The 15,732-nt window shown below is 47.6% G+C and overlaps 1 protein-coding gene across 1 annotated transcript in view; it reads right to left on the reverse strand.

Moving 5' to 3' along the window:
* Positions 1 to 13,650, reverse strand: part of NET1 (neuroepithelial cell transforming 1) — a 56,224-nt gene extending 42,574 nt beyond the window's left edge. Inside the window, exon 1 of the mRNA XM_068952280.1 lies at positions 13,387 to 13,650. Coding sequence (XP_068808381.1) covers positions 13,387 to 13,523 — 137 coding nt within the window. The 5' untranslated portion in view covers positions 13,524 to 13,650. The remainder of the gene's footprint in view (positions 1 to 13,386) is intronic.
* Positions 13,651 to 15,732: the final 2,082 nt, after the last annotated feature.

The raw sequence follows: 15,732 nt of genomic DNA on the forward strand, positions 1-15,732 counted from the left end.
GTGGCTGTCAAACTGACCAGCACTCGAAATAAATCCATTGTACAAACTGTCTAGAATAAAATCCTGGCTTCAGTGAAGTTGCTGGGAATTTGGCCATCAGTTTCAGTGAGGTCATTTTCATCTCTGCATTGCTTTAAATCTTAGCAAATGATTTAAAAGAAAAGCATTGCTGAAAGGTCCAACAAGAAAGTATTTGCAAATTAGCAAATCAAACAGAAATGACTTAATTTCTCACTACAACTGATGTCCATAAGAAATCTTCCAGGTTCTAGATCCATCCAAGATTTGCAGCCAGAGGGTCCAAATTGTTTTCTGCCAGCATGCCCACCTCACATACTTTCAGTCATAGGCTCCCAAGTTGTGCTTGCTTATACCACAGATGGCAACATCCACTGCAACTGCAAAACATACAACCTCCACCACAGTCATCACCTGTAAAATCTAGGGCATTTTTTTTCCTGATCTGACACCCCAAATATCTTCCCTTCCAGCCTCCAGCAACAAGAAGCCCTTACTTAGGGATCTCTCCTTCATGTCAGTCATTTTCTGAATTTGTGCTTGTTCATTATCTTCCTACAGAAGGATTCATGGGTTGACCTGCAGCCACTAAACACGCACACCAAAATGCTCTAAACCATCTCACCATACCTCTCTTAAGCAGTTGTCTAGATCAGCATATTGTCATATTCCTATGTCTTAGATCAGAAGAGCGAGGCACATCTTTCTAAGGTAACTAATGCTTATTTACAACTTATCCTGATCAACTTAGACAGAAATTGGTAAAATAAAATCCCAACTTTTTAATACTGGCTAGAAGTTCATTAAAAACCCTCTTGGATATATGAGAAAGGTCCAGAAATGTTCTGTATTTCTCACACTGTTGTACCAAAACAAAGGAAACTGATAGTTGCTTCTTATCTGTGAACTGGAAGAGGAAGACCGTTTGGCAGATGAGATTTGTTGCTTTCAAAGCGCTGAAGCTGACTTCAACAGGTGCAAGGCATCTGCTTTGAGGCTTCTGAAAAATGCTCACATACTTCCACATAAACGCTTCCCCAAAATCCAGCCCAGAGGAAGAAGAAACATTTTCAAATCCTAATAGGTTGAGGTTTCATTTTGAATAACTTTGGCAAGAAAAAGAGCTGTCCAGAAAACCGAAACCAAAAGTAATTAAGCAAAAGCTGCCTAATACAAAAGAAACCGAAAGTCTTGACATCTGGTATGATGTCAAATGTGAATACCAGCATTCAGTTCAGTAGGAACAGAAACAATGCAAATACTTGAAGGAGTACACAGCTCTGACATTTGGAAAGCTTGACCTGACAGCAGAACTTGAAGACATCCTTCAAATTCTCTACCACTGAAACAGCGGCACCATCTCGTTCTTCTCCCATCAGGCACACGAATGCCTGTTCTTCGCCCCACACAAGCTTCTCCCTCTCACTCATACTCCCTACCCCCTTATTTTCTTCACAGCCTTTCCTTCCACGGTGATACTTGGGTCTACCCCTTTAGAGAGCTGCCACAATGCAACGGCTCTCTGCCTTCTCAAGCCTGTCCCTCCTATGCAGAATAACATCACAAATTAAAGCCCATCCCTGCGCCAGGCAATTTTGTAGGTCAACAGCAGTTTTGCCCCTGACGCGCCCAGTGCTGTATTAAGCTCATTCAAATGCTGTCTCTAGAGAAGCAGAAGGACTTTGAGGCGGTCAGTTTTCCTCATCTTGTTCAACAGGGACTTAACTATGTTAAAGAGGGAAGGTTCCCTCTGGTAACATATGGTACCTTCCTACTGATCACTGCTAGTGTTTGGGGTACTTTGAGATGTCTGTCTCCAGCAGGCACCCCAAGAAGAGCACAAGGTTTGCTGGATACTACCTGGAAACCTGCATGCCAACACATGAGAATGAATGACAGGTGAGTTGATAATCAGTAGCCTTATGGGCCCATCTGGACAGAAAAAGGTTTTGGAAGCAATCTTTGCATTTTTCATCGCTTTGATTTACATAAGGAGAAAATATTTGTCACGACACACAGCTAATTTGCCATTTCTTTTTGACCCGACTTCTTGAAAACACTCTAGAAGCAAAACTGGGAGTTTGAACGCTGTCAAAGGGTTAAAGACAAGCAATGGGAGCTGGCAGAATATTTCAAGTTCAATACTTGCAAGGCTTTCCCATGAAACTAGACTAGTCAGGGAAGCAGTCAGACCTCAAATCTGTGCTGTTTTTACATCTACCTGGCACGATGGGAAGCAGCAGCACACTGAAATGCTGTTTCCACACTCCCAGACAGTTAGAGTTCAAGCTCTTGCAACTTTTTTTAATCTAAGAGACGCACATGAGTACAAGAGGTATGATGCTTCTGGAGATTTGGAGGGGATTAGGTAAATAAAACCCGTTCTTTTCTCTTTCACTTCTTAAACTATTCTTTAACTCATACGCTCGTCACATCTCACCTCTAATCTCTAACTCGTGCATTCAGACTCTCTCCTCCAGTTATCTCAGTTTTCTAGAGCCTCTCTACTTGAATAAACCCGGCACCCAACCTCTACACACTCCATTTCAGAACATTGTAAAAGACTTGCCAGCTATGTTCAGCACCCTTAACTATGCTTTTCTTGGCATCTTCTCCCTTAATTGCCCTGTCCAGGTTCTCCTCTGTTTTCTTTCTGAGGTTTCCACATCTCTGCCTTTGTACCCTTCTCATTTTCACCACCTTTATGCTGATTCCCTCACATTACTGCTTTCTACAAACAGTGGAATACAAGCCAAGAGGCACAGTAACCTTAAGTATGAGGTACAAGTCACAGCAAAGTTATGTCAAAATCCTGTATGTTCTCCCTACAAAAAAATGAGGGAGGAAGCTACAACCTTTCCTAATAGCTCAACTTTGCTCCCTGTTTGGATAAGCCATGCCTGTCTATCTGGTTTATTACTGATGCAACACACTTTCCCTGACTTTAGCAAGCATACGGGGACAACACCGCAGACCTCTATGGCAAGCTACTGCAAAAAGCATTTCCTAGTCCTCCATATTAACTGCACAGTAACTCTCTGCAACCTCCAAACCCCTCTGAAGGATCCCTCTTTTTCTGTAGCATTACATATATCTGCCTTCGTTTTAAGGCTCCTCACAACACACCCGTCATCACACTTTCTATCAGGTAAAGGTAGCCCCTCCAACACTGTTCAGTGGTGTCAGCCTCTGTCACGCACAATATTTTTAACCATGCAACTCCTGCGTTCTCTTTTGCTGCCCCTCAGACTTGGAAAAAAGTTACATGAAAGAAAGGAGATAAAATCCTTCATTTTAAATTCCCTTTCAGATTCCTTCTCCTTTTCTTGTATTCCCTTGTCTGCCTTTACCTGTTGACTCTTGCATTACAGATTTCAGTTTGTTGGGAGAGACCATCCTTATGTTATTTCAATTTCCCCTGAAGCACTGGAGATCACACACAGGATATAGTCAAGACACGCAGAGCCTCCTCCTAAGACTAAGATAACCAAGGTAGACGCCTGGCTAATCTCCTATTTGCTGGTATTCAACCAAATGATTCTCCTCATTTAGGGTCAGTCAGCTCTCCCCTGGGCAGATCAGCAGGACTGCAAGAATTGGTTTATTTTTCTTGGTCTGTTCCTGTAGAAGCAGTGAGGCCCATTTCATGAAGCTTTTCTTTACATTTCGCCCTTTCTATGAGACCAGCAGTATGGTTGATTTTCTCCTGCTCTCTTTCCATGGCGGATTTTTGAAGAGCAGTGATCATAATCAGCAGCTGTTAATCTCTTTCAAGGATCTGGAAATGCGTGCAGTCGGCAATGAGAGAGCATGAAGCAGACATTTTGTGGGCTCTACTGTGCTGCTGTGCTCAGTTGCAAAAAACTGAACTAATGCAGCTACTCATAAGTGAAAACTGAACAGTAGGGTCTCCTCCAAATAGGAGCACAGCACCCCAAACAGTTTGCTGGATCGATCAGCCCCATCACATTGAGCCTTGTCATTACTGTGGGCTCATACCAGCCTTCGCTGGCTATCTAGGTCAGAAGCAAGACCAGCCAAAAGAGACTTCTCAGTTAAGAACATCCATCATTATGGAGGAGACACCTTCAGCACATGCACAGATTATTTCACCAGGTGCAAAGGCACCAAAGGGCTTATTCTTATCATGAAAGTCATGTTTACAGGGGAGATGCTCTCCTAATCTTTTGATGTGCAGGACTGCAGTTGGCTGGGCTCAGCAGTAATATCTCATCTTCATCTGCTTTGAGTTACATGCTTATTTGAAGGGAGCATTCTGCAAGGCACCTGCGATGAGCTTGCCCTGAAAATAATATTGAAGCAATAATAGCTAAGCTTAAGCAACTAGACGTTGAAGATAACGATTAGTGAGCGAAGATAATTATTTGCTAAGTGTAGCATGACTTCTGTTTTACAGACAATAACAAGTCAGGCTATCATCAGCATATTGCAATTAAGAGACCGTTACCCACAGTCAACATTCACGTAAAGAGATTGAGAATGCTGAAAACTACCCTACGTTGTAATAACAGGTTGACAACACTTGCTACGTAGCTTCATAAAACAGCAATTTCATATTGTAGAAGAAGCAGGTTCTGAATGGTTTCACAGGTTTTCCTCCTTCTCCCGACACTCATCTCATCCTCCTATGAGGAACTTCATTCATTGCCACTCTCTCCAAGCACTGAGAAACACCAAGCTGCACTGGGAACACGCTGAGGGTGGAAGAGTGATCCAAAACAGGCGCTAGCAGCATTTCTTAGAGATACTCATGCAGAGGTCACTAAAAGTGCATGAAGTACATACTCCAGTTTGTTTTGTTAATTCAACAGGTGTTTTAACACACTTAACACCTCCTAACAAAAAGGAATGATTTCCAGAGCAGTGCTGTCGACCAGTTAGGTAAGCTTACACCTTCTTGCAGGGAAACACTGGGTACAACACAGTCCTCCTCCCCTTAAAGATAAATGTTAGTGTCCAAATAAGGCCAGGATTTCATTCTTGTTTGCTATGAAAAAAAACCCAACACATTGGATTCTAAAAAAAAAAAATCCTCAGACATTCAGAATTAGGGGAAGATGAAGACTATCAAGACTATTCAGCATGGATTCACCAACCAGAAATCACACTTAATCAACCTGATAGCCTTCTATGATGGGACAACTGGCTGGGTAGATGAGGGCAGAGCAGTGGATGTTGTCTCCCTGGACTTCAACAAGGCTTTTGACACTGTCTTCCACAACATCCTCATAAGCAAGCTCCGGAAGTGTGGCTGGATGAGTAGACAGTGAGGTAGATTAAGAACTGGATGGATGGCAGAGCTCAGAGAGTTGTGATCAGCAACGCAGAGTCTAGTTGGAGGCCTGTAGCTAGCGGTGTCCCCCAGGGGTCAGTCCTGGGCCCAGGCTTGTTCAAGGTCTTCATGCATGACCTGGAGGAAGGCACAGAGTGCCCCCTCAGCAAGTTTGCAGATGATACTAAACTGGGAGGAGTGGCTGACACACCAGAAGACTGTGCTGCCATTCAGAAGGAGCTGGACAGGCTGGAGAGATGAGCAGAGAGGAACCTCCTGAAGCTCAGCAAAGGCAAGCGCAGGGTCCTGCCTCCATAGAGGAATAACGTCATACATCAGTACAGGCTGGGGGTTGACCTGCTGGAGAGCAGCTCTGCGGAGAAGGACCTGGGAGTCCTGGTGGACAACAAGTTGACCATGAGCCAGCAACGTGCCCTTGTGGCCAAGAAGACCAATGGTATCCTGGGGTGCATTAGGCAGTGTTGCCCGCAGGTGGAGGGAGGTGATCCTGCCCCTCTGCTCAGCCCTGGGGAGGCCTCACCTGGAATACTGTGCCCAATTCTGGGCTCTCCACTACAAGAGAGAGAGTCCAGCAGAGGGCTACAAAGGGCATCTCTCCTCTGAAGAAAGGCTAAGAGAACTGGGCCTGTTGAGCCTGGAGAAGAGAAGACCGAGAGGGGATCTCATCAGTGTGTACAAGTATCTGAAGGGAGGGTGTCGAGAGGATGGGGCCAGACTCTTCTCCGTGGTGCCCAGTGACAGGACAAGAGGCAACGGGCACAAACTGCAACGCAGGCAGTTCCATCTGAACCTGAGGAAAAAATTCTTCACTGTGAGGGTGACTGAGTAGTGGAAGAGGTTGCCCAGGGAGGTAGTGGAGTCTCCTTCCCTGGAGATATTCATAAGCCGCCTAGATGTGATCCTGGGAAATGTGTTCTAGAGGACCCTGCTAGAGCAGGGAGGTTGGACTAGATGATCTCCAGAGGTCCCTTCCAACCTCAGCCCTTCTGTGATCAAAAGCTACTAGAGTGATCTCATGATGTCGCTGCAAAACATTCTATATAGGAAGAAAATGCACAATGTCACAAATTCACCATTCTATTTCCAAAGTCCCTCAGTTTTAGGAATACTTTGTTCGTAGTCTTCTCCTCACTGCTGAAATGTTGCGCAGTTCTTGGACAAAGGAAGGCTGAGAAGCACAAACAACAGTGGGAGAGGATGAGACGGACAGTAAGGAAGGTACTCTGTGTGGTTTTAACTCTTAAAAAAACAACACTGATTTGATTTTCATGAAGGACAGCTGCTGAAGCATCAGCATTCTCTTTAAGTAACTTCAGGCTGAGGTAGGGACACACAAGTCAGCACACAATGGTTGCTGCAGCTTTATCTATCGCCTGTGAAGTGTACATTTGATGCCTCTGGAAACACAACTGAGGTGGTGGCATTTAAAGCCCCTGTGCCTTAAACACATTCAGACCCAGACACTCTCAGACTACTTTTGGAACAAAAATCAGTGGTAATATAAGAGTCTCTGGATGTTTTCTGAAAGCTACACTGTAGTTTCCACTTATGCTCAAGTGATACATTTTAATAGTTACCTTCCTCAGTGAAGTAAAAGTTTCCATTTGTGCTAACTTTGATGTGATAATAGGAAGAAAAAGTGCATGTTAGCACTCTTCCTTTACTATTTTACCAGCTCAAGAAAGTCTGATGGAACGCAGGCTTTAATCATAACAGAGACTAAGAGTAAACAAGTATTAATTTCAGAAAAGCCATAATTAGGGAGAAGAAAGGAAGGAGGCATCACCATCAAAAACACTTGGTCTTCAACAGTGTTAGGTCACAGGCCAACAAACAAGTGACTTTAAATGGGATAAATTTGTGTAGCAAATAAATACAAGTCAACTGAAGAATTTACTGCAGATTGTGCAGAACAAGTGGGTATTCAGGGAGGTTTAAAAAATTTTTATAAGCAGATTGTTCAGGAACGACTCTTCTTTCAGATGACTCCTTAAAACCCATCCTCCTCTGGTGTGAACAGCCAGGTTCTTTGCTCCCGTCTCCGCTACAGAAACCTCTTGCTGACTGGCCTCCCAGGCAGCTGCCGCAGCCCACGCAGGCTGCGGCCAAGGGTCTCCTATCACATTACACCTCTCTAGAGTGACTGTAGGCTACCACCAAAAAGGGCCATCTTTCTCCCTTTCTCCCACCCACAGGTGCCTGCCCTGTCCCTGCAAGCTGAATCAGCAGTCCCACGGCCTCAGGATAAGGTGGCTGATCTACTGTAAGATTTCACCTTTCTAGGTGCTGGCTCAATGGAAAACCCACTACCCAATTCACCCTGCAACCACACAGTGACAAGAATGGCTGCAATGACAGCAGCAGGATTGGAGCTGATCTGGGGAACCAGGACCGCCCCTTCAGCAGCAGGCCACAATTGCAGTAGCTATGAGAAAACAGAAAGCCAAACTCTAAGCTCCTCTCCAACCTCTGCTGCCCTGTCCAAGGATTACATTGGAGAGAAGCTGCTTGTCCGTTTTCTCTCAGCCTGCACGCTTCAGACCACTTATTTCTCAGGGGCTTAATGTGACACTATCCTTGTTGCCATGAGTTCACAAATGAGCATCTCTTCGTGCCTTCCACCCATACCTCATCCACTTAAAAACACTAGTTTCTTTTGAACCTTCCATGCAAAGTCAGCCAGTTAATTGGGATTAGTCCCCTTTGAATAACTACTGAGAACTGATGGTTATAATTAAAATATTCACAAGTACATGAATGCGTGCAATCAACTCAGCCTCTCCCACTGCAGACAGCTTGTCTCAAAGTGATATATTGTTGTGTCTTCTGCAGAGCCACGCTTTCTTTACAGGGCTGGGACCCCTGGTGCTGAGCGAGTGCCAACAGATCACAGAACAAGGAAAACACTGAATTTAAGTCATAGGATGACTCATTGCAAGAAGAACTGTGGTTCTGCACTACCAGGGCAGACATATGCAGACACTAGAGAAGGGGAGCATGAGGTAGAGCTTAAATTGGACATGTGACTTGACAGCCCATTTCTGTCCTCTGAAGCCCAGCACAGCAGTACTCCAGCCGTGTGTGGTTGCTGCTGAGTGCTTCTGCAATATGAAAGCTATAGAATGTTTCTAGATATTGGAGAGAATAGTTGACTCTGGAAAAAGATTAAAAAAAAGATTTTGCAAGCTCCAGGCTTGTCTGAGGTTAGAGGGTACCTGTCTTATCCCAGCAACATACTGGGCCATCCCTGCTGGAGGGAGCTTCTTTCCAAAACCAGCCTCCAACCTTGCTCTTGCAGCTTGTATGCTAGATGCAAGCCAAGGTTAGATATCACGTCTGTGGCAAGAGAGAGGACTCACCATTTTTTTATTTGTGTGTTACCTCAGAAGAGGTAACATGCCCCTGAGCTGCCAGCTTCACCTCCAGACATTAGATTAACTATGAAGTTGGGAATAAGATTATACAGTGAACAAAACCTAAAAGAAAGTTTCTTTTTTTAATCTGTCCCAGAAGCCTATCTGCAATTTCTTTGCCATGTTCTTCTAGCTGCTAGAGCTGGGGACATGAGGCTCATCAAAGCACTTACTCAGCAACTGGCAAAGCATACTGATTCTGGGTCAGAAACCAGCTGGCGGCAGAGTGAATATCTTCTCAGTAAATCCATTCTTCTGTCTCCCTCAGGACTCTCTCGCTTTGGGCACACCCTCTAGCTTTCTCTCCCTCTGTTTAACAGAGCAATCACCTCTCCCATTCATACCTTAACCCGGATTCACATTGTCATTCAAGAGTTACAGTGGCATTGCTGATGGAGGGAAAACTATAAGATATTATGATGTTAAAAACAGTCCACAGATAACTATCATAGGAAATATTCACTGTTCATAACTGTATGAAGTCATTGTTTCCAGCATGCTATCAACTGTCTCCTCTGATTTTAGACACAACTTTGAGGGATCATACAGACAAGAGGCTGACTACAAATACTCTGTCCAAACCACCTCCCCGGCCACATACCCCTCTTCTGGGAGCATTAGGAATCTCTAACATCATGGAAGTGAAACTTGATGCTTTCTACAAAAGTTAAACTAATACTAAAAAAAAAAAAAAATCTCACTAAAACAGCAGATTTGAGAATACTCAGCATCACAGCAGCCATGAGAGTCTAAGGGAAGAAGCAAGACAGTGCCTGGAAGAGGACATGTCTAATAAAGGATATTACCTCGCCCTCAAACACTGCTGAATGTTTTTAGTGCATTCACAGACCCTTTCAGTCAGAAGCCTCAGCCCTGCAACTGGAGTTGCGATTCTGCCTGTAGAGATATTTGACTAAAATCAGACTGGTGGGCAGAGGACTCCTCCTCCAGGGTCAGATTACAGGGATGGAAACAAAGGGCTTCTTCATGCATGTGCACACACTTGCAAGAAATAAGGCAAATCAACTCGGGGGGGGGGGAGGAAGGGAGGGAAAGTCGTTGTGCATATATTTACATATATTTAAGTTCTGGTGCACAAGTGCTTGCTTAGAGAGCAGGGACCTTTGCTTTAAGTGCTCTGTGTTTCTTCAGGAGGCCCACCTGAATCCAACCCCTGACCTCCTGGCTTTTCTGTTCAGGAGAGCTCTTCCCAACCGGCTGGGTAATCCAGTTGCAGCTCCTGCCTGCCACAGCCCAGAGACCCAGCTACAGATCCTGTCTGTGACAGGTGGTTAGATGTGAACACAACTGACAGGGAGAAAATCACCCGCTATCCTATAGTGGCTCTATGCAAGTTTAGGCTGATTTAATGCTCAGGAACTAACCCCTGCAGCACGACCACTTAGAAATAAGACACAGGTTTGCATATTCGGCTGAACTGGTTTAAAAAAAATTACTGCTTCTGGTTGCTTATTTGCTCCCTCTACCCTAGGTTGCCACTTCTCCAACCGAACTGAAGGGACCAAACAATTTAAATTAAACAATGCTATTAGTGGTTTGACTCAGCACTACTTCAGTGGTGAAACCACAGCAAGCAGGTCAAGGAAGATATTCAGTACTGTTAGACCTCATGAGGGCACTGGGTCCAACTTTGAGCCTTCCAGTATAAGAAACATCAATAACTGGAGCAAGTCCAGCTGAGGGCTACCAAGATGGTCTTGGGGCTGCAACAGAATATGAATGAGGAGATGCTGAGGGTGGGTTTGCTTGGGGAAGAAAACATGAAGGCAGGAGCCAATTTCTGTCTACAACTACTTAAAGCGGGTAGAAAGAGAAAAGATAGAGAGAACTCTTCTTGGGCATTCACAGCAAAGGAAAAGGGGGCAACGGGCACAAGTTGTAACATGGAAAATTCTTATTAGATAAGTAAGAAGTTTTTCAAAATAAGTGTGGTCAAACTCTGGAACAGGGACCCAGAGAGATGGAAAAATCTGCATCCTTGGAGGTATCTGAAGCTCGCCTCGACAAGGCCGTGAGCAAACCGACCTAACTTTGAAGTTGCTTTGAGCAAGGGTTGGACTACAGATCTCCAGAAGTCCCTCACTAATTAAACTTTTCTACTATTCTACAAACAAATCTTGAGTCAGTGACTTCTTGAACTGTTCTACCTACATCACAAGATCACATCTAGGTGCTGAGCTGGCATCAATTTGCCTGTGAGAAAGTCTCCGGATGAAGGTTTAATACATACATGTCTTATCCGTGTCAACTTCTTTCAGTTTTATCGTAATTTTGCCCGGCCTCTCCACACAGACAAGCCTCACAAAGGAATGCACGACTATCCTACAAACAGCCAACATGTTTCATCACCTCACCAAGCCACTGAAGCCTTTAATTATACTATGCTTTTCAACTGCATTAATTATGGAACTACAAGATGATACTGCAGTACGCTTCAATGAAAACATTTGTTTTTAAAGCTCATTAAAACGTTCTGCCATCCAGAACGCACCATGCTTACTAAAGCCAGCCATTATGAAAGCCAAGCTCATTTACGTTTAACTTGCTTTGATTTAGGCCGCCAAATAAAGAACACCCATTCCAGCCTCTGGGGAATTTCACCAGGTCTCAAAACAAGGGACTGCCCAAGTCCCCTTTCTCCCACCCATTTCCAGGGCACAGATGAGGCTGGAGAAGAGGCAGGAGCATCTCTGGCCAACATAACCCAGGTAGTGAAAAGCAGCTTCCAGGCAGGGCTGTAAAGGGTTGCAATCCCCCAGTCAGTACAAAGAACTATGGCAGTAAAGAAAGGACCCCAATTGCATCTCGGGGCGAACTGCAGCTTGCACACAGCATTTGGAGGTACAGACCGGGGTTCAGCGAGACACAGCCAGAGCCACCTTTGCCAGAACTTGAGGGTTTAGAATTTTTTGGTACGCTACAGATCGCTTCACTTAGAGGACCTGAAGGCAGACTGTAGTCGCACAGAGGAAACAGAACAGAGGAATGTATATTTCTGTGTAAGGGGGAACGGTGATAAGTCAGAAGTTTTATAGATATGCTCTCTTCTCTTGTCCTAAGCCAGCTGACAACCACTATCCTAATTTAACAGCTTAGGGCATCCACATATCCAAGTCCACCATCTCCAGAGCTGGGAGTGTGCTTCCCTCACAATGCAATGCACTTTCCACACCACCAGCATGATTGCAGAAGTCATTTCCTAACCCCAAGGGCAACAGAAAACACAAGCCACCTCTGATCAACCTGGGTTGGTCTAGATGTTAGTCAGCAGGAGATGGGTCATCCAGGGGTCAACTGCAGATAGGGCAGGATCTGCTTATAAACACAACCAGGTATTGTTATTGGGGTCAACACAAACTGAGCTTCTGGTTAACTCAAGAAGTGACAGTGTCCTTCACAGGGTGGTCTTGGGAAAGGTCTCAAAGTCCAACAAACACATCAGAATAACTATAACACATGGCACACCAAGGCAATTAAACAGAGCAAAAGCCAGGGCAGACCCTGGAGCCAAAACAGGTCTTCCCACCTCAAGGGAATAAGCTGATCAGGCATTCCAGCCCAAAGAGATCCTGAGGACCAAGCAGGGGTAGCTGGCAATGGGCAACCCAGGGGGGAAACCTGCCCATTCTGGCCCTTCCTGCCAGGCAGCCTCAGGCTCCCAGTTTTACTGACATCTGCTCCCCACTCCGACCCACCAGCTGAGGCCCCTAGGGATCAGCACCTGATACGGGTGACAAGGGGAGCCCAATCCCCTCAGACATGTGGCAGCACAATAAGAGCGATTGGAGAGGGGAGAGGACACCCTAGGCCCCAATCACACTGATGCCCACCCTAGGAAGCAGCAAGGGCCCTCTCCTCTTTCTGCCAAACAGGTGGGGGCTGCAGGCAGCCCAGGGGATACCCCCATGAGCAAGGTGGGAGGAGGGAAGTCTTTGCATGAAAGCCTCAGGGTAGTTTTGCACCCAGGGATGGAGAGAGGAATGGCCACCTTCCCCATTATGGGATGGGGCATAGAGGGTGATCCCCTACAGCCTGCAGATCACCCCTCTCCTCTATACATACACTTACAGGACAGGAACAGGCAAGGGATTCCACACACCCTTTATGGGGCTGACAGGGATCCCCTTAAACCACAAACAAGTTCCCCTTATAGGATGGCAAGGGGTGACTTACAGCCTAGAGAGTACCCCCTTATAAGACAGGAGGGGGGAAGAAGTCCCCTGCAGGCTAGAGGGTGTCCCCTTATACAATAGGGAGGCAGGGGGCCCTTCCTTATAAAATAGGAGGGGAATAGGTCCCCTATAGTCAGCAGAGGGAAGCACCCCTTTAAAAGGCAGGAGGATGAAGGGTCCCCTATGGCCTGCAAGGGTGGGTCTCTCTTATAAGAGAAATGGGTAAGTGGTCCCCTACAGCCTGGAGGGGGGGGGTCCCCTCTTATAAGATAGGGGGAAGGCACAGTCCCTTCTATAAGGCAGGCCGGCAAGGAGCTCCCCCTCCTTTAAACGGCAGGAGGGAGCAGGGTCCCCTCTTCTGAGATACACGAGGGACACAGGGAGCACCGCGGCCATCGGCGGGGCTCCAGCCCCTGACGCGGCGGCGGGGAGGGATCGCGGCTCCTACCGGCTGCAGGAGGCGGCCGAGGCGGCCCCGCCGGGGGTGCTGTCCGCCGGCGGCGGCGAGCGGCTGGCGCGGGCCCCAGCACTGACCCTGCCCCGTCTCCGCCGAGGGGGCTTCTGGCCCGCGGGCTCGGCCTCCATGAGGACACGACACGTCGCGCCGAGAGCGGGGAAGGGAGCGGGCACCGGCCGCACCGCTCGGCGGATAATGGCGGCGGCGGCAACAGCAGCGAAAGCAGCGACCGGGGGGTTTGAAAATGGCGGCGGCGGCGGCGGCGGCCAATCAGCGCCGCGGGAGGGGCGAGTTGCTAGGAGACGCGGGGGGCGGGACAAGCGAGGGGGGCGCGGCTGTGAGGCGGGAGGGGCGGCTGCTGGGCGGCCCCGGCAGAGCGCAGCGCCCCCTGGTGCCCCGCGCTGCAGCGGCGCCTGAGGAGGACCCCGGCGGGGGGGAAGGGAAACTGAGGCACGGAGCCGTCGTGCCCGGCGGCGGCCCGGCTCTCCCCGGCCTCGCCCCCCCGTCTCCTCCTGCCCCCCACCCTTCCCCTCAGCCTTTTCTCCTCAGCGAACACGGAGCCGGCGCCCTCGTCCCCTCAACGCCACCGAAGGGTGGCCTTCCCCCCCCCCCCCGGCCCCCGGCCTCAAATCTCAAAAATGTACCTCAGAAATCGCCTCGAGTCACGAAAAAGTACCTCAGAAATGGGCTCGAAGCACGTACGAGAGGGTCGGACGCGGGGTGAGCCGGGGCCAGGGCCCCTCAGGGAGCTGGGCTGCCCCCCTTTCCCTTCTGCCTTCCACAGGGGTTTCCCCCTCTCCCTGGAAGAAACGGGAGGTGCCCTGAACAGTCACCGAGCTGAAGAAAACACAAAAAGTGGGGATTTGTATCGTAGGGCTCAGGAAGGAAGGGGAAGGGGGGGGGGTCTCCGCTCTCGGACACGGGGAGAGGCGGCCGGGGCGGGGGATTCGTGCGTGGTGGCCTTTCGGCGTGGCGGCGCGCAGCCGCCGCGTAAACGGTTTACGAGGGGCTCTTAAATTCTCACCCCACTGGGGAAAAGCAGATGCTTTGGCGAGGCGGATGTTCGCTAGCAAGCCCCCCACCCCCGCAAAAAAAAACCAAAAAACAAAAAAATCCCCCCAAAACGGCCTTAAAAAGCCGTCAGGATCCCTCCCGCTCCGCTTTGGGTTAAGTGGGACTTTGAGCGAGGCGTTCAGACACGCTCAGCTGTTAGTTGGAAACGTGGCCCCGTTGGGCAAAATCTCAGTTTTCCTCCGTTTCAGCCTTCTCCCCCTGCGGTTAGTGGCTGTTGGCAGGGGACAGGGCTTCTCCCCTCATGCGGTGGTGGCAGCCCCAAAGTTTATAACGATTCGACTGGTCCTAGGAGAGAGGGAGGGTCATGACTTACCCTCGTTTAGAAATTGGGAGTGCCCGCTCTGGAGCGCAAGTCTGCCTGTAGACTAGACAGTTTTGGCAGAAAATCTCCCTTTATCGGTGCTGGCACCCCAGGCAGCCGTGCTGGAACGGCCCTTTACAGTTTATCATATTCGTTTCAGCGCAGGTTGGTCTCAACTTCTGTACAGCAGTTGGATGAAATGCTTTGAAACCCATAAAAAATCCTGCATATGTACAAGGCATTTCACTGACTTGGCTGTATTTTAGTAATAAATCAGAAATGGATTTTTCAGAGATATTAAAAAAAAAAAAAGCCTAACTTTTGAAGTAGAACCTGCAGCTTGGTTCAGAAAAAGTAGATATCCTCCCTTTAAGCTGAACTACAGGAGGCTGCCAAAGGGTTAAACGTAACCATCTGCTAGACAAAGACTTGAAGGCTTTAGAAAGAAGATGTACTTCTATTTTGAAATGTACCATTGGGATGGGAAGAAGAGCAAGCGTACCCAATACACCAGGATTGCTCTCAGCAGAGTATTTTGCTATGCCAGAATACTCAGACTTAGCACTGATATTATGCCAAAGCTAGGAGAATTAATTCTGCTTGTACTATTCCAATGTGGACTTAACGTGACAAAACTGTGAAGTTTCTATTTTTGTTCAAACCTAAACGGTTCAGCGAATTGCGTTGCCCCGCTCGGTATTTCATTTATATTGGCTTATAGTCACTGATAGGCAATCGTACGCTTCGTGTCCACCAGCCAAATTGTTCCCTTCTTCACAGTCCTCTACAGCTTTGTCCTCTGCCCTGGAGTCCTCCCCTGCTCCACATCAGTCATGCCACACCACATACCAGTCACAGAGGCCTGTTTCACGTACATCACGTTGAACACATGATTAGCGGGACCCTGGTTTCTGTAGCAGCCCTCCACAAACTGGTGTGTCCTCTTGGTGTTGAAGAGCTCC

Source organism: Struthio camelus, chromosome 1, assembly GCF_040807025.1.
Source record: "Struthio camelus isolate bStrCam1 chromosome 1, bStrCam1.hap1, whole genome shotgun sequence".
In the NCBI taxonomy this organism is placed as follows: Eukaryota; Metazoa; Chordata; class Aves; order Struthioniformes; family Struthionidae; genus Struthio; species Struthio camelus.